General features: G+C 41.4%; 1 protein-coding gene across 2 annotated transcripts in view; it reads right to left on the bottom strand.

The window, feature by feature from the left end:
- Nucleotides 1-2,075: 2,075 nt before the first annotated feature.
- Nucleotides 2,076-19,794, bottom strand: part of LOC126272781 (trafficking protein particle complex subunit 13) — a 200,592-nt gene continuing 182,873 nt past the window's right edge. For both annotated transcript variants that reach the window (XM_049975925.1, XM_049975926.1), the window contains exon 10: nt 2,076-2,301. In XM_049975925.1, coding sequence (XP_049831882.1) covers nt 2,206-2,301 — 96 coding nt within the window. In that variant the 3' untranslated portion in view covers nt 2,076-2,205. The remainder of the gene's footprint in view (nt 2,302-19,794) is intronic.

Genomic DNA, 19,794 nt, shown 5'->3' with positions numbered 1-19,794 from the left:
ACAACTGCATTCCAATCCCCCTTGACCATTAGATTTTTGCCTCCCTTTACTTACAGAATTACTTATTGGGTACCTTCATATACTTCATCTTTGGCTTGTGATATTGACATGTTTATATCTGAACTACTGTTGTTGGTGGTGATTTCTGATGATGATGATACCCTTATCACTGAACTGTTCACAGTAACAAACTTTCTGCCCTACCTTCCTATTCATAACAAATTCTACTCCTGTTACACCATTTTCCACTGCTGTTGATATTACCCTATGCTCATCTGATCAGAAATCCATGTCTTCTTTCCATTTCAATCATTGGCCCCCACTGTATGTGGATTGAGCCTTAGCATTCCCATTTTTAGATTTTCTAGCTTCTCTACTATGTTCAAACTTCTAACATTCCACACTCCCCAATTTGTAGAGCATTAATCTTTCATTGTTTATTCAATCTTTTTGTCATGGTCACCTCCCGCTGACAAGCTCCTCCTGAAGATCTGAATGGGGAATTAGTCTGGAAGTTTTTTGTTACTGGAGAGATCATCATGACCCTTTTTCATAACAGGCCACATATCCCGTGGATATACGTGATGTGTCTTTAAAGCAGTGGTTTCCATTACCTTCTGCATCCTCATGCCATTGATTATTGCTGGTTTGTTGACCTTTGGGGCAGTTAGGCACCCCAGTGGTAACGGCGTACCCTGAACCTCTGTTTCTCTGCCCTCTTTGACAAGGCCTTTGGCAGCATTATAAATCCATAACATGGAATTGGAGAAAATAACAGTACTATCCTATTGAAGATGTAACAGAATTATGATGTCTAATTCGTCATAGTACACACACCAAAAAATGTTTTGCATCACCCCGTTTCCCAGAACTCTTAACGATAGTAAGATTGTATTACAGACACAGTCCCTTTGACTGTTCAAGGTGTCACTAAACCTGCCCAAAGATGTAAACAACCATGCATGTGCAGCACCTGTTAGATGGAGGGGGTCCAACAGCCAATCAGCTCCAGTCATTTCACCAGGAAGGAGGTACACGGCTTGCGTTGTCTGTAGTTCAACCATGCCTAGACGGTCTATACTGCAGTTCGATCACATCCGCATTGTTACTTTGTGCCAGGAAAGGCTCTCAACAAAGAAAGTGTCCAAGCGTCTCGGAGTGAACCAAAGCAATGCTGTTTGGACATGGTGTAGATACAGACAGGAAATGCAATGACATGCTTCACTCAGGCTGCCAAAGGCCTACTACTGCAGTGGATGACAGCTATCTACCTGCCTGACAGCAATAACACCATGCTGAATAATGCTTTTTGTGCAGCTACAGGACGTCATGTTATGACTCAAAGTGTGTGCAATAGGCTGAATGATGCACAACTTCACTCCAGATGTCCACGGCAAGGTCCATCTTTGCAACCATGACACCATGCAGAGTGGTACAGATGGACCCAACAATGTGCCAAATAGACTGCTCACAATTGGCATCACATTCTCTTCACCAATGAGTGTCGCATCATATGCCTTCAAACAGACAATCGTCGGAGACGCGTTTGGAGGCAACCCGGTCAGACTGACCCCATCGTGCACGTCTTATGAATGGCTTCCTTCAGGATAATAATATTATTCGACTAGAGTGGCCATCATGTTCTCCAGACATGAAACCTATAGAATATGCCTGAAATAGATTGAAAAGGGATGTTTATGGGTGACGTGACCCACCAGCCCCTCTGAGGGATCTACGCTGAATAGCTGTTGAGAAGTGGGACAATCTGGACCAACAGTGCCTTGATGAACTTGTGGATAGTATGCCACGATGAATACAGGCATGCGTCAATGCAAGAGAACGTGGTACTGGGTATTAGAGGTACATCGATCTGGACTGCTACCTCTGAAGGTCTAGCTGTCTGTATGGTGGTACAACATGCAATGTGTGGTTTTCATGAACAATAAAAAGGGTGGGAATGATGTTTATGTTGATCTCTATTCCAATTTTCTGTACATGTTCCAGAGATGAATATTCTTGGTGTGTGTTTATAAAATTAAAAAAAAAAAAAAAAAAACAAACAAAAAAGCAACAGATCTGGCAGATCAAATATATTTTCCATTATTTACAGTGAAAAGTATTTTAAACAATTATTCATTTTGACAGAATTTCATTTCATCCACCACTCTCCGGAGAATTTTGTTTTATCTATCATTTCTGTATTGTTCAGTTCGATTTCTGTGTAACAAATACTTGTGCCAGCTCATCATAATCGTATGTCCTTTTTAGAAAAATGTCTGTGAGGCGAATTCCTGATATGTTCTGAAACACACAAGAAGAAAATCATATTTAATAAATATAACAATAGTGGATGATTCAAAGTAATGAACAGTAGTTAAAACTATGGAGAGTATGAAACAGTGTCAGTCAATCACATTTTTGTTATGTAACTACACTTATTTTCTAAATAACAGAACACAATATTTTTGACAGATGGACTATCAAAAAGTAAACAAACACTATAAACAACATATTGCCACAGTTGTAGTTTGGATTTATAAAGATTTCTCATACTGAGGTTACAAACATATATAGTGATAAGTACTTAGTTCACTCAATAATAAATTATAAGTTGCTGGTGTATCCTTTGATCCATGAAAGGCATTTCAGTGCGTAAATAACTTTCTTTTAAGTAATCAAAAATGTTATGGTGTCACAGGAGATTCTCCAAAATGGTTTGACTCAGTTCTCATCACACAATGAACAAGTGCTTGTGGTGACCAATAAAGTTCCACCTAGTGAATCTCTTAGCTGAAGTAATTGAGGTATACATTACAAACAATATTAAATAATGTTAGTTATATGTAATAACTGAATATTGGACTTCAGCAAAAAGGTAACCATTTCTTTGCCCCCTACAACATCCAGGAATTATTTTACCCATTACTTCTTTAAAAAATCGTTGTAGAAGAACAATTACAAACAAGTTTAAATTTGATCCACTAGATTCTGGGTATGCAGCCATAGAAACTTAACTGATATTTAGCTATATATTTTTCAATCTTCTTCCTAGTAAGCTGACAGACTAAATTTACAGCAATCGCATTTCTTATTTTAACACAAGATCCAAATAACTGTACTTGTGCTCACAGCATATATAAGGCCCAGAGACGTTGTTCAGCGGCAAAGAGCTTTGCACGAACTGAATCAAGAAATCCCAGACTAACAAACCAGCCTACAAACCAAAACCAACAGACTGTCAATAGGACTGGTTATTTCAGGTGAAAAAAGATTGAGATCCAAAGGGAAGAAGAAATACTGGGGGCAACAGAAAACCTTTTTTACAAAATTGACTAAAGAAATACAATGGGGACCATGTATAAAAGAATAAAAAGGCAAGTTGGAGCACTTGGTTAGCTCAATAGATAATAGGCAGACTAAGAAGAACTTAAATTCAACAAACCATGTAAATTTTCAACTTTGTGACAACCATTTGTGAAACTTGGCAATTTGAAGCATTTTACAGATGTACTGGATCAACACAACAGCTTAATAACAGCTCTTCAAGAACTTCACAATACAGATCAGGACCAACTTGAATCACAGGTATATCCCCTTTACAAAGGACGTTCAGGGAGAAAGAGTAACACAGAATGTCCCTCAATGCAGAGGGGGTTCTCGGTCCGTAATAACATAACAGACTTGACAGAGGATTACTTCTTGAACTCTTCAAGAACAGCAATCTTCACAACTAAAGTAGAGAATAAAACCTTCACTTTCATAAATGTGTAAACACCAACAAGGGATAAAAACAAATATACAGGAGAAATGGGAAAAAACTGAGAAGAGCTCAATCAAATGAAATCAAATAGAGCTAATGTACACATAAACATGTTTCTAGAAGATTTTGGTGTTAAAATAGGATAAGAAAGGTGGTCACACACAGGTAGGAAAATGACCAACTTATTAACTGACAAAGAAGAATGGTCAAAGATTAATGGACTTGATCCTTGAAATTTCCAGATTTATCAGGCAACCACTTAAAATAATCACCAGCACATGTAATAATATAAAGTTAGGAAAGTTCCAAACTGATCATGCTGCCATGGGCAAAACCTACAAGAAAATTTATAATGTCAAATTCCTCTAAGTGGTTGACACTGACTTAGGTCATTCTGCATGAGAAATGAAAATTAATTTAACAGCACAAAGGAAACATAATTCTTCCCAAACCAATAGGAATAAGAATTATTGTACCAGTTATTTAATAAAAAATAAAGTATACACAGAGAGGTGCAAAATATACCTACTTGACCAGCACGAGATGATGATTAGTAAGTTTAATGCCACAGTTGAAACTGATACTATTAAATGGAGGATGAAACATGCCTAGTAGATAAAGAAATTTAAACAACATATAAATTGCCAACAATGGAAACACAAATAATTCAGAGAAGAACTAAGGATAAATGACAAGTGAACCTTAAGGCAGCATAAGACAATGGAGTATTACAAAACATTTAAACAATATCAATCTAAATACAATCCTTTACAATCCTGCCAGATGTATTAATCCAAGATTGAAGCTATTGATAAGTGACATTATGTCTGCTTTTCGGGAGGGCACTACCAGGAAGGAACACACAGCCCCATTGGCTGATCGATCATGTGTGCCCAGCTAGCTGGTGGATTTAAGCCTGAGAAACTATAAACTGGTTCTCATTCTCTGTGTGCCAGCTGACGCTGTGTTCTCTTCTAGCCACTGAGACTATATTTCACTATACTTCCACCTCCTGCCAAATAATGGAGCAGACTGCGCTTACTGTTGTACAAGTTAAATAACCCTGAAAGTGAGATTGACAAAGTGAAGTTGTGCCTCAGTACCTACGGCCTCCTACAATTGTCTAGCCAAGTGAAGTAACTATCACCAAATCTATTTTATTATATGGCAACTGGCATGTACTCACCTTTAGCCGTGTGCACACTGAATTAGTTGTTTGAGTTCTTTAATTATCTTGCAGCTCAGAACAATTATTTTATTTTACTGTGAGCCTATTGGCATTTGTTTCATGTTTCAATGTACTTATGCCTGTCACGAAATAATCCATCGAAGCTTATGGTGAGAAACGAAATGGGGAAATGGCAGATAAACATCAAGATAATACAAAATCTTGGCAGAATACCTTAAAAAGTTTACTACAGTATGGAGATCTAAAGCAGACAAACATTACTACCAAAGGTGACACTTCCAAGTTACAACAAAGTGGCCACTGTGATTAGCTTGGTCAACAAATACAGAGCGGAAGAAGAGAATGAAGTAGCTGCAGTGATATGGAAAATATGCCAATTATCAAACCCCTCACCATTTATCTAAGCCTATTATCTATATCCAGAATATTGAAAAAATGCATGAGGAATTGGATGCAGTGATAATCCACCCATTACACAAAGTAAGTGACAGGTCAAGTCAGAGTAATTATCAAAGGATATTCCGACTTGATGCTGCGTTGCAAATATGATTTTATCCAAAATTATTGAACCCAGTGTTGCTTTGCAATTGCTAAATATGCATGGGAATTCGAGATGCATGTCCTAATCTCCTCCTCCCTCCTACCTCTGTTCATCTCCTCCTCCCAGCACCCACCCCCCCTTCCCCTGTCTCTCATCCTCTCTCTACATCTCATCATCTCCCTTCTCCCTGTCCACTTTCTCCTTCCTCCTCTCTATGTCCATTTCTTGCACCTCCCCTCCCCTCCCCTCTGTCCATCTCATTTTCCTGCTCCTCTCTGATCCTGATCCTTGTTCATTGTTATTGCAAATTAAATCTTTGACTGGGAACTGAAGTAGTGTAAAATGAATCATTAAATCAGGATTACTGGTATATGGCATATGACAGATATCTCTCCAGCTGCTGGATATGTGAGGCTAGTAGCTGTTCAAGGTGCTAATGTGTAGGATTACTAAGTTAGCCATAAATACAATTTTTCTCTTTTCCGTTAAAACTAACTGCAAGGAAGAAAACAAAACAGCAAATTCCTGTGTATACAATTGTCGAAAATTATATGTAAGGAGAAAGAATTTATATGGGAAAAGTGATTTGTCTAATGATTTAAATGCTCTGCTATTGATGTTAAAACTGTCTGTGAGAAAGAAAAGAACTCGCGCACATTTTCACAGACAGCACAGCATTTTTGTTCTTGAAAAATATGTATCAGAGTATCATGGAAAAACTTGAATTAAATCAATCATGAACTTTTTGGGATTCTTGCTAAAAAATACAGACCCTATGTCCATTCAAATGTTTACTGTAGTGTCATGTAAAATTTCGATATTTTTTTTTTTTTTGGGTGGGGGGTTTAAGGGCGCTCGACTACTGAGGTCATTAGCGCGCCCAGTCACAATTGTAAGAGCACATAGAATCTAGTAAAACTCAAGGAAGGGGGGGGGGGGGGGGGGGCACCAGAAAGTTCTTACAAAGATGCAGATAAAATAGATGAAAGAGTTAGATGTCTTTGGACAAGCCAATCAAAGTAATAAAACGAAGAACATGAGCAGCTGCTCAAGCGTCATCAGCTAAAATATCCCGTAAAGTAGATGGCAGAGAGAGGACAACATGAGATTGACTAAAACGGGGTCACTACAATAAAACATGGCGCACTGTCAATGCATGACCACAAGGGCACTGCGGGGCTGGGCCACCGGAGAGCAGGTAGCGGTGGCTAAACCGGCAATGCCCAATCCGCAACCTGGTCAGAAGGACCTCTTCTCGCCGAGATGGTTGGGAGGAGGTTGTCCAAGCAGTTGGGAACGATTTTACGGCCTGGAGCTTGTTTCCTTGAAGTGATGACCAAGTATCCCACCACAATGACACAAGCCTCTTACAAACAACCCCACTAATGTCAGATGACGCGACACAATGGGAGGCTGGCCGAGGCAGGAGGACTGCAGCCTTGGCTGCAACGTCAGGAGCCTCATTCCCAGGCACTCCTACATGGCCGGGAACCCACAGAAAGCTGACAGGAGAGCCATCATCAGCAAAAGAATGGAGGGATTGCTGGATCCGTTGCACCAAGGGATGTACCGGATATGGAGCTCCAAGGCTCTGAAGAGCACTGAGTGAATCGGAGCAGAGTACATACGATGAATGGCGATGGCGGCGGGCATACTGAACGGCCTGATGGAGAGCAAAAAGCTCGGCTGTAAAGCTGGAACACTGGTCGAGGAGCCGGTATTTAAAGGTGACGGCCCCGACGACAAAGGCACAGCCAACACCATCGTCAGTTTTGGAGCCATCAGTGTAAATAAAGGTGTGACTGGCAAGTCGCACACGAAGTTCGACAAACCGTGAGCAATACACTGCAGCCAGAGTACCCTCCTTCGGGAGCGAGCTGAGGTCGAGATGAATATGAACCGGAGCCTGGAGCCAAGGTGGTGTCAAGCTCTCACCCTCTCTGAGGTAGGGAGGGCAAAATCCGATTGTCGAAGCAGGCGACGAAAGCGGACTCCAGGAGGCAGCAGGGCAGACACGTACAACCCATACTGACGGTCGAGAGAATCGGCGAAGAAGGACTGATAAGAGGGGTGGTCGGGCATTGACAACAGCCGGCAGGCATACCGACAAAGCAGTACGCCGCATCGGTAGGTCAATGGTAATTTGGCAGCTTCAGTATAAAGACTCTCGACAGGACTAGTGAAGAATGCTCCGGTCCCAAGACGTAACCCCCGATGATGGATGGAGTTGCGAGGGCGTAAGAGGGATGGCCAGGCAAACGAGTAGACGAGGCTCCCATAATCCAGCTTTGTTCGGACTATGGACCGATACAAGCGAAGCAGGACAGTGTGATCCGCTCCCCAAGATGCACCACTAAGAACTCTGAGGACATTAAGGGAACGTGTACAACGGGCAGCCAAATAAGAGACGTGCGGAGACCAACAAAGTTTCCTGTCCAGTGTGAGCCCTAGAAACTTAGTTGTTTCCACGAATCGGAGAACATCGGGATCGAGATGTAAGGATGGCGGAAGCAACGCTTTATATCACCAAAAGTTGATGCAAACTGTCTTCTCTTCAGAGAACCAGAAGCCATTAGCCACACTCCATGAGTATAGGCTGTCAAGACAATGCTGAAGGCAGCGCTCCAGGAGGCATGTTCTCTGGGCACTGCAGTAGATCACGAAGTCATCGACAAAGAGAGAGCCTGAGACAAATTTTGAAGTAAATTGGTGAGGAACTTTTCTGGAATTTTGCTAACAATGTTTCCCCCATTTCGTATTTGTATACACTGGGGAGTGTGGGGGGTGGGGGTGGGGGTGGGGGAGAACACTGCACACTACAAAGGAATTATCCACATGGGACAGAAATTGGGGGATGTAATGTACATGTACAGACAAACAAATTGTTACAATTCCAAAAGAGCTTCACAAGTTAAGTAAGTTCAACCTTGGTCCACCCCTCATTACAGATGTCAGACATCATAGGCTGGGCAGACTGATAGAACAGGAAACACGGTGAACTCAAGCAGAAAAAACATCCGACTAATGCTCAGCAGAGTGCAAGTGTGTGTGAACACACATTTCATCCGATAATCCTAACAATAGGCCTCCGGAACCTACGAGCCCTGCATGTGCCAATGTTAACACTACGAAATTGGCAACTATGCAGAAATGGGTGTTGCGTGGTCTGATGAATCCCGATACCTTCTTGATCATGCTGATGGCAGGGTATGAGTCCATCATCTTCCAGGGGAACAGCTCCTTGACACTTGTACTGTGAGACAGTGACAAGCTGGAGTGTGTGTGTGTGTGTGTGTGTGTGTGTGTGTGTGTGTGTGTGTGTGTGTGTGTGTGCACGCAGATGTGGTGCCAAGTCCCTCCAGTGACCTAACAAGGCCTCATTGCTTGCATGCCACGCTGTATTACTGCTTTGTTCGTGCAAAAGGTGAACATACTGGCTAAGAGGTAGGTGGTCATAATGTTCTAGCCGATTAATGCACGCACACGTGTGTGTGTGTGTGTGTGTGTGTGTGGGGGGGGGCACATTTTTTATTAGAGTATTGTGTAAAAATGTGAACTGAACTGACCAAAACATTTTCAAGATTTTTTGATAACAACGTTAGACAGCTTGTCTCTGTACAGTAGTATTGATTACTCACACAAGAACTTAGGAACAACTTGACCACAAACTTGTCCAAATCAAATAATAAGTGTTAAGTGTATCATTAAACTGACCAAAACATTTTCAAGATTTTTTGATAACAACGTTAGACAGCTTGTCTCTGTACAGTAGTATTGATTACTCACACAAGAACTTAGGAACAACTTGACCACAAACTTGTCCAAATCAAATAATAAGTGTTAAGTGTATCATTAAATACTGAAGAGGTTAAAAACAAGTGCCTAAACATCACTTTTCTTGATTCTAAAAAAATTTATGACAGTGTCCAACAGGAGTCATTGCTGGAAACTCAAAGAACATGTGTATACATAAAATCTCACCTACCTCACAGGAATCACCCTCAAGTATACTAAATCAAGAGTTAAATTTAGAGGTGAATTGTCCGATCCATTTACATTCCATACTGGAGTGATAGGGGGAGGGACTCTCACTGATACTGTTTAATTGTGCGTAGACGCTTGTCATGTGAGAATGTAAAAAGATGTGCTCACCATGCGAGAAGATTGGTAAAATTTATAAACTTAACGGCCATGCTTTTGTTGATAACCTTGCAATATCAGCAAATAATGTAGAAGAGTCTAAACTCCAAAATAAACAACTTGAAACATAGCAGGATAAGTGAGACTATAAATTTCATTCAAAAAGATATAAATGATGCCACTCTTCAATACTGAAGCACCTTTCATCTGACTAAAAAAAAAAAAAGATGTATGTAAGTTCAAATTTCTTGGCAAAATTGTAGCTTGCAATTCCAATGGGGAATATTAATAGGAGAGAAGTCAATGGAAGAGAAACAACCACGACAAATCATCTGGTCCACCTTACTACGAAAAAAATTATTGATGAACACCAACAGTAAATAGTTTGGATTTATAATTAAATATGAAACAATGTGTGTTAGTGAAACATTATGTCCAATACCAAAAGAAAAACAGAAACTACAGAAAGTAAACAGAAGAACCATCAGAAAAACATTAATTAGAAACATCAAAATACAGAAAACTGAGATTGTTGCCTAATGAAATTATCTGCTAGGAAGACTATCAAACACCAGACTATCAAAAACAACTATTCAACATCTTTTGAAAAAATAAAACCACGATCAGTTCCTCCAAGGAAGTCTAGGATGATATAGAATAGTCTGATATAACAATGCAACAAATCAGGTAGAAAAGAAATGGGAATTCTTTGGATCAGGGATGTAAGACAAACTAAAAACATCTGAATGGAAACAACACACTATTATTATTATCGTTAATTCCCCATTAAGGAGAGCGTTAAAACACAATATTCACAATAACAATATGGTACATAAATTGGTACATTTGAAATTCATGGCACTTTTTTCTGTCTGTTTCTTTTCTCTTCCCAAAAACCTCTCAAAAATTCACTGTGTTTCTTCTTCCTCTCTTCTGTCCACTTCCTTCCTGATTTCTTCTCTTTTGGTGTTTCTTCGAATTTCTGTTTGTTGATTTTTTCTCTGCATTTTCCTCTGTTTGATATTTCTTCTGTGGAGATGTCTAGATTTTTGAGGTCTTTCATGGTTTCCTTTACCCAGTTAGTTTTCACCTTATTCGTCACCAATATGTTAAAAATCTTCTTGGTCAGCCTATTTTCATTCACCCTATGAACGTGCCCATAGAATTTTGCCCTTATTTTTCTGATATTGTCTGTAATTATTGTCTCTGCCTGTTGGTACAATTCCTTTGTTGGTCTCTTTATCCAGATCTCCTGTCTCTGAACTGGCCCATAGATCTTCAGAATTTTCCTCTCTTGCTTTTCCATTTCCTTGATTTTAGTTCTCCCTCTGATTGCTGTTGTTTCAGAGGCATACAAGGCCTCGAGTAAGACTACTGTTTTCTAATGTCTTAATTTGCCATTGACAGAAATATTTCTTTTATTGTAATGGTTCCATGTAAGTCTGTATGCTTTTTGTAGTTTTGTAACCCTTTCTTCATTGGCTGTTGAATTCAGCCCTGTTTCCTCTATAATCTCTCCCAGATATTTGAAACTTTCTACTTGTGTTATCTTTCTATACTTTGTTATTAACGGGCTTCTGTCTGTAGATTTTGTGTCCACGTACTGGGTTTTTTCATATGATGATTGTAGTCCTGTTCTGGCTGCGATTTCATGCAATATCTCTAGGGCTTCTCTGGCTTCTTTTTCTGTCATTTGTAATGATGGCTATATCGTCGGCAAAGGCCTGACATTTTATGACGACGGTTCTATTTTTCTCTCTCCCCATCTTTACCCCATTGACTCCTTTGTCCCACGTCCTGATTATTTTCTCTAAAACAGCATTAAATAAAATGGGTAACAGGCCATTTCCCTGTCTCACTCCTGTCTTGATTTTGAAAATTCTGAGATCTCGCCCATGAACTTCACTTTTGACTTTGTATTTGTTAATGTTTCCTGAATTAGTTTTCTGGTCTTATCGTCTACCTTCATTTCTTCTGGTGTATTAAAAAGTGTTTCTCTGTCTACGGAATCGTAAGCCTTCTTGAAATCAACAAATGTTACTGAGGTGTTTCTGGACTTTCTCGTTGTTAATAATGTTCTCAGACACCAGATCTGCTCACTGCATGATCTTCCCTTCCTGAACCCTCCTTCGTATTCTCCGATCTGTGGATCTATCTGAGGTTCTAGGCGATTTAACAGAGCTTTTGATAGAATTTTGTATGCCACCGGCAGTAACGAAATTCCTGTATAGTTATTAGGGTCTGTTTTGTCTCCTTTCTTGTGGAGGTGGTGTATTAGGGCTGACTTCCATTCTTTTGGTATCTTTTCCCAGATGTTTTTGATTATACTATGAATTTTGGGTGTAATATTTTCATGGTCTAATTTCCAGATTTCTGCAATCAGTCCATCTTCACCTGGTGCTTTGTTATTTTTCAATGATTTTATTATTTTCACAATTTCTTCATATGTTGGGGGTTCGGAGTCCCGGTTGGGTTCTGGTTTTGTAAACTGTAATCTCTGTTTTGGTTTATCACAGTTAAGTAACGTGTCAAAGTATCTGGCTAATATTTCACAGTTTTTCTTTGGATTTGTCTCAAGTGTTCCATCTTGACTTCTGAAGCATAAGCTAGGTGGCTGATATCCTGTCATATTTTCTCAGAATACTCTGTTAAAATTTCATGTGTTGTTTCTGGGGAAGTCTTCTTCTATCTTCTTCTATCTCCTTCAACTGCTGTTTCTGTAACCTCTTTTTTCTCTTCGGATTATTTTTGAAGTGTTTTTCTGTATCCTGTTGAAGTCCAACCATTTTTCTTGTGTTTTATGGCTGTTAAATTTTTTCCAGGCTTGCATTCTGTCTTCTATGGCCCTGTTGCATGTCATGTTCCAGCATCGGTGTTTCCTTTTTCTCGGTGGCTGCCCCAATTTTATCAGTTCTTTTATTTTTTCTGGCAGCTCTGTCCAGTTGTTGCTATTGATTTTCGTAATTTCTTCTATTATTTCTTTCTTGCTTATTTGTAAGTACTCTGGATCTGTTCTGAAAGGTCTGTTGGTTCTCTTGATTTGTCTATTGGGTATAAATTTTACTTTAATTAGGAGAAGGTGATGATCAGATTCGAAAACTCCTTTCCTTGTTCTTACGTTCATTATTTCTCTGGTGTTTTTTGTGGATATTGCTATGTGATCTATCTGAAGTTCTCCTAGAGCATGGTTGGGGGATTTCCAAGTTACAAGTTTTCTGTGTGGTTTCTGGGATTGTGTTGACATGATTTTCAGATCAAAATTTCTGCAGAAGTTTATCAAGTTCTCTCCATTTTTTTTTGTTCCCATGTGGGCCGTGTGTTTCCCTGTCATGTTTCGGAATTTTCTTTCCTTGCCTAACTGGGCATTGAAGTCTCCTAGTAACACTTTTATGTGATTCTTGGAGATTTTGCTGGCAGTTTCTTCCAGATCTTCTCAGAATTCCTCTATCATCTCTGGGTTCTTCTTGTTATAATTGTTTGTGGGGGCATGTCCACTGATTAATGTATAGGCTTTGTTTCCAGATCTTATCGTGAGTGTCAACATTTTTTCTGATTTTGAGGTGAAATCTATTATGGAGTCCAGTATCGATTTATGTACTACAAAACCAGTTCCGAAGTGTTTGAGATGTCTTCCTGGGATGGTTATGGCTAGTTTCCCCTTATATATTCTGTAATTTTCAGAATCAAAGTGGTTCTCATCTGCAAATCTTGTTTCCTGTATTGCCATAACTTTGATGCTGTATTTATCCATGGCATTTGTTAATTGTTTCCATTTACCTGTCCTCAGTAGTGTGTTGGTGTTGAGTGTTCCCATGTAAAATACTTTCTTCATCTTGAGGGTTTTTGAGAGGCTCCGAGTCTTCTCTTCATGACATGCCTGATTCCTTGGAATCCGATGATCAGGTCTATTACCCAGTCTTACTGACTGGGGCCCAGGGTAGTGGATTCTTTCCAGTTGTTCTGTCATGATTATTAGTTTGTGTTGAGGTGTTGGTGGTGAAATCACGAAGGATCTCACATAATTTCGACTGGAGTTTTGAGTTCCAGAAGATTAACTTACAGCCAAGCTCACAGAGCCAACAGACGCTGACCAGAGTACCGATCAACACTCAGTTACTAATGAAGAAATGACAGCTAGGACATAAAGAATGAAGCATGAAACTTTCAGATTAAAACTGTGTGCCAGACTGAGATTCGAACTCATGGCCTTTGCCTTTCGCAGGCAAGTGCTCTACCAGCTGATCTATCTAAGCATGACTTGCAACTCTCTTCCCCCCCCCCCCCCCCTCCCCCCCACTGCTTTAATTCAGCCAGTACCTCCTCTCCTACCTTCCAAACTTGAAACATTTTTGAAAACAGAAGACAAGCCAAAAAGCATATCAGGCTAATAATCAATCCAGGTACACAAAAGTCATCAGAGTAAGTGTTCCAATGTGGAGATAAAACTGTGGTAATAAATATGTAAAAAAAAAGTAACAAATGGGACTTTGTTGTTGGATGCGAAAACCTCTCAATACACCGAGTCATTCAAGACATCACAGCTGTGTTGGAAATGGTAGTAAACCGAGGTATGAGGGCAGGCTTAATTTTCTGTCAGAACAATGTGGCCCAGTACCCACAATAACATCACAGCAGCTTCATCAAGAGTGACAGTTTTCCTGGACGTCTTGCATTAAAGGAGGAACAGTGTACGGTATACTGAGACTCTGAATTGGCACTGAGAGAGTCGGAGCAGATGACACAATTGAAGATCTCATGTCTCTAGATGTACTGTGTCACCTGACACAGGGTGAAGAGCTCTGCTGTAAATACTGAGCAGTGCTCTGGAAGTCAATACTGAAAAATTTTAGTGTTAATAATGAAGACACACCCGACACCACAGTTCGTCCAAGAGCCATGAGAGTGCATGAAGGTACTATCACAAAGTTCTGTGTGAAAGTTGTGAAAGTTACGGTGATAGATTGAGCCTGGAGTAGTGTTTTTAGAAAGTGAGTGAAGGCCAAGGTGAAAACGGGCTGCCACATGAAGCCAAGGGGTCACACCCATCGGGAAAGTGGCAGGTAGCATGAAGTCAAGCTGCTGGAACAAGAGCTGAAAGCGAGCTCCAGGAGGTAACAGAGAAGAGGGACATGCCCCATATTGGTGATCAAAGGAGTCACTGAAGAAGGAGGCTTAGGATGGGTGGCCAGGTATGACAGACAAATGACATGCATATCTGCCGAAGACAAAGTCACGGCGGTATGATAGTGGTAGTTCATCAGCTTTGGCATACAGACTCTCAACTGGGCTAGTGTAAAAGAAGCCAGTGGTCAAATGAATGCCACGGTGGTGGATGGTATTGAAACGGTGTAAGAGGGATGGACATGCAGATGCATAAATGAAATACCCACAGTCTACTTTCGAATGGATAAGGGACTGATAAAAATAGAGAAGAGTGGCCCAATCCATTCCCCAGGAAGTACAGCTGAGGACACAGAGGGCGTTGAGGGACCGTATACAATGGGCAGCCATGTAAGACACGTGGGAGGACCAAGAAAGCTTGCTATTGACCATGAGCCCCAGGAATTTCATAGTTTCAACGAACGGAAGAGCAACAGGTCTAAGATGTAAAGGCGGTGGAAGAAACCAAACACGCCGTAAAGATGGTGGAAGAAACGAATTGTGCCACCAAAAATTCATACAAACAGTTTTGTCAGTGGAGAAGCAAAAGCCACTGTCGAATGCTCCATGAGTAAGGATGATCAAGATATCGCTGAAGATGCAGCTCAAGGAGACAAGTATGTGCAGAACTGCAATAGATCGCTAAATCATCAATGAAAAGGGAGCCAGAGATGCCCAGTGGCAGACAGGCCAGTATAGGGTTAATGGCGATAGCAAAGAGGGCGGCGCTCAGGACGGAACACTGAGGCACATTTTCCTGGATGAAGATGTCAAACAAGGCAGAACCCACCTTATCTTGAAAACTTGGTCTTTTAAAAATTCCTGAACGAAACTGGACATGTGGCCAAGGAAGCCCTATGTGCAGAGAGTACAGAGGATACCAGTTCTCCAGCAGGTGTCATAGGCTTTCTCCAAATCGAAGAACCTGGCTACAGTCTGGTATTTCTGCAGAAAACCATTCATGACAGGGGTTGACAAAGTGATGAGATGGTCAATCATTAAATGGCTTGCTCAAAATCCACACTGTGCAGTGGTTAGTAAATTGTGAGGCTCTAGTCACCATACCAGCCAGGCAAGAATCACACATTCCATCACCTTGCAAACACAGTTGGTGAGAGAAATGAGGCAATAACTAGAAGGAAGGTGTTTGTTCCTGCCAGGCTTAGGTATGGGTATGACAGTGGCTTCACGCCATCATCTGGAAAACATGCCCTCTGCCCAGATGCGATTGTACATATGAAGGAGAAAGTGCTTGCCCACAAGAGAAAGGTTCTGCAACATCTGAATGTGAAAACTGTCCGGCCCTCGAATGGAGATCTATGTAAAGATGGCATTGTAGCCCTCATGATTCTGAGAAGAGAAAGGTGTCACCCAAGTCCCCTCCACTCATTCCGATGGAGGAAGGCAAGGGGCTGGGACACGAAGTGGCAGAGAGGAATTGCGAGGAATGAAACATTCTGCGACAGTAAGGATAAAGTTCGTAAGATATTCTGCCTGGTCCTCACAACTGGGGGAATATTGTTCGTCGGTAGTCTCCAGGGAGTAATAAAGCCTCCAGCCAGCACTAGAAAACTGTCATTTGGGTGTGCATGTAGGTGTGGTAGGAGTTAGCAACCTGATAGCACACTGGAAATGGTCGCTTGATGTTTGTTAGAGAGAATGGACCACTCGAGACGATGGGCAAGCTGGGCAGTGCAGGAGAGGTCCAAATAGGAACATGGGTGCTTCTGTGGTAAGGCAGATGAGGTTCCATTAATTGAGAAGGCCAGTAAAGACGGCACTTTTCTGATAGGTTCTGGGAGAATCCCGAAAGGGGTGGTGTGCATTAAAGTCACCGAACAGAAAGGAGTGAGGGAATTGCCCAATAAGCTGGAGGAAATCTGTCCTGGTGACATCAAATAATGGAGGTATGTAAACAGTACAAAGGGGAAAGATCAAGTGAGGAAGGATAATGTGGACTACAACAGCTTGGAGCCAGGTAGTCAGGGAGATGGGTTGACTATGAACATCATTCCCAATGAGCAGCATGTATCCCTCCATGAGATGGAATGCCCTCCTTGGGAGGAAGGTCAAAGCAGACCGGGAAGAAACGCGAGAGCTCGAAGCGATCGTGAGGACACAATTTTGTTTCCTGGAGGCAGAGAACAAGCAGATGCTGTGATCTAAGAGCAGGCATAAGTCCTCTTTGTCGGAATGATGGCTACAACCATTCGATTGGAGGAGAGTCATAATGATGAAAGGGAAGGAGAGAAAAATGAGGTGGTATCATCTCGGTGGTTGCCTTTGAAGACTCATTCCTATAGGACACAGAGGCTGGAGGATCCTGCTCCATGAGATCAACAAAGGCATTCTCCTTCTGTTAGTCTGTAGAGTCAAGGGCAGAAAAATGGTTGATGGTGCACACCGATGACATGGAGGTCGGCCGGATGAGGGTATCACATGGCAACACTGTTGAAGAAGATCTCTGAGTCAGTGAAGGAGAAGACTGTTTGCCTTTGCTTGACTTCTTGGAGTCTTCCATTTGGCAGAGGAAGACTCAGATGTTTGTTGGCTGGAGGGATGTAGGAAGTCTTCATGGGAGTATTCCTTCTGTGCTTTCTGGCCTGCTGGTTGTGTAACAGGTGACTTTGCCCAGTGAGACGAAAGTTTGGTGGCTTGTTGCACACCTGGAGGAGTAGTCCGGGATGCTACCATGACACCGGGCAATTTTACAACCATGGTGCTGAATTTGAGGTCACATGTCTGCATGGTCAAGTCTTACCTGCAGCGAGATGTAACAAGAACACTACTGTAGGTGCCGGATGGTAGAATGCACAGTTTCTGACTGGCCAACAACTTTAAGGGGCTGGGTATGGCACTTTTTCCTTCACCTGGATCTCCAGGATAAAGAGAAACACGGGAAATGTGACAATCATGGGACGAGGCGACATGATTACCATCGCAGTTGATACAGTAGGGAGAAGGAGGTGAACTATTGCCCTCATGTGCATCCCTACCACAGGTTACACATTTGGCCGGGTGTCAACAGGACATTTGATGTGGTTGAAATGATGACACTGGTAGCATTGCATCAGGTTCATAATGTATGATCGGACTGTGATAACTTCATAGCCTGCTTTGATCTTTGACGGAAGCACCACTCTATTAAAAGTGAGAAAAAGAGTGTGTGGGCACTAAGGATGCATCTACCTTTTTTTTGTCACTCGATGTACTGCAATGACACCTTGATCAGGGGGTACATTTGGATTTCTGCCTTGGTCAGACTATTGGGTAGCCTAGTGTAAATAATACAATGGGAAGAATTCAATGTTTGATGGGCTTCCACATGAACAGGATGGCCGTAGAGGAGTGAAGCTGCAAGCAATTGTTGTGCTTGAGAATCAGAAGTAATCTCCAAAAGCAAAGTGCCATTTTATAAATGGGAGCAGGGAGCACGATTTCACAGGGCCAGCAATTCTATCAACACATTTCTGAATAATATAGGGATGTACTGCAGCAAAGAACTGACTGTCTTCAGCATGTGAAATGATGAGGAACTGTGGTGCAGCTGGGAGTACTCATTAGCCTAATTCCTTTTACATTTGGTAGATGTTGAATGTGAAGATGATGATCATTTCATTGCAAGAAAACCCCATATGATTGCCAGCATCTTTGATGGTGTGCTCCTTCTAACTGGGAGACCCCCATCTCCTCAGAAGGGGGTGCACCGCCTTAGGTTATTCATACCTCATGTCACGCCTTAGGTTATTCATACCTCATGTCACGTGTCCCGAACACCTGACAAAGGGACTAATCGGCAATTTGGGAAGGTAGCAGCTCAGCCAATGTCCTTTCCTGAGGATCGCCTGTACCAGGGGGACGTGTGAACCCTACCTGTCAACCTGAGACTGGGAATTAAGCATTACCCAGTCACTTGTTATGTGTCACATGTGGCCTGGGCTTCAGGAGCACACAGGGAGGATGAAGAAAACGAGAAACGTCAAACACCAAAATGGAGGAAGGAGAGGAGAAGGGGGAAAAAAAGGGAGGGAGGATGAAAAACAGTGGAGAGACTGTTCTTATAGTGGTCGCTGAAAATTCAGAACACATTTCGAATATTATCCTAGATATATTCCTCAAGGGAGGAGAAAAATAATAGCAAGAAGATAGACAATGCAGCATGAAGGAAAAAGGCTGGGGCACTGCAGTAGCCAAGCACAAACCTGCAAAGAGCGGAGAGCCTCCTTGGGGGTATTACTGTCAGATGATAAAACTAAAGACATGCTGGATAAAATGGCTCTGAGCACTATGGGACTCAACTTCTGAGGTCATTAGTCCCCTAGAACTTAGAACTCGTTAAACCTAACTAACCTAAGGACATCACACACATCCATGCGCGAGGCAGGATTCGAACCTGCGAACGTAGCGGTCTCACGGTTCCAGACTGCAGTGCCTAGAACCGCACGGCCACTTCAGCTGGCCTGCCGGATAAAAATCTATACACAACTAATCTACAAAAGAATAGTTTTGACACATTACATAAATGTTTTTCTAGGACATTGGCAATTCAAAGGTGGGGTGAGGGCTATATGGAAAATAATGTATATGCTCAGTTTTCTAAATTCTGCACATTCTTCAAATTAACATTTGAGGAGATATTTGCAAAACTAGTCACTTCACCAGCGGCACCTAAGGAAAATAGATAGTCAACTGTGGGTATTAGAATAGTGTCCCAAACATTTAAATTTCTTGGTTCTTTACAAAAGCACGACATCATTCACAATTCCTAGATTACTATCACAGATATAAAAAAATATGCAGGAGGATTGTGCTTGCTGCCAAAAAGTCATTAAACAACAAAATAAAATAAAATGCAAAAAATAAAAGCACAGTAATGTGAAATGACATAAAACACTAAACTCGAAAAGGTATACATAACTATAATGGGGATAGAATAACAGAAAATTCTCAATGATTTTCAAATTTTGTAAATGACTATTTATATAGTATTGAGGAGGAGTTGCA

The sequence above is a fragment of the Schistocerca gregaria genome, chromosome 5 (genome assembly GCF_023897955.1).
Source record: "Schistocerca gregaria isolate iqSchGreg1 chromosome 5, iqSchGreg1.2, whole genome shotgun sequence".
NCBI lineage: Eukaryota > Metazoa > Arthropoda > Insecta > Orthoptera > Acrididae > Schistocerca > Schistocerca gregaria.
The sequence above is the reverse complement of the archived record's forward strand: the minus strand, read 5'-3'. Positions and strand labels throughout refer to the sequence as shown.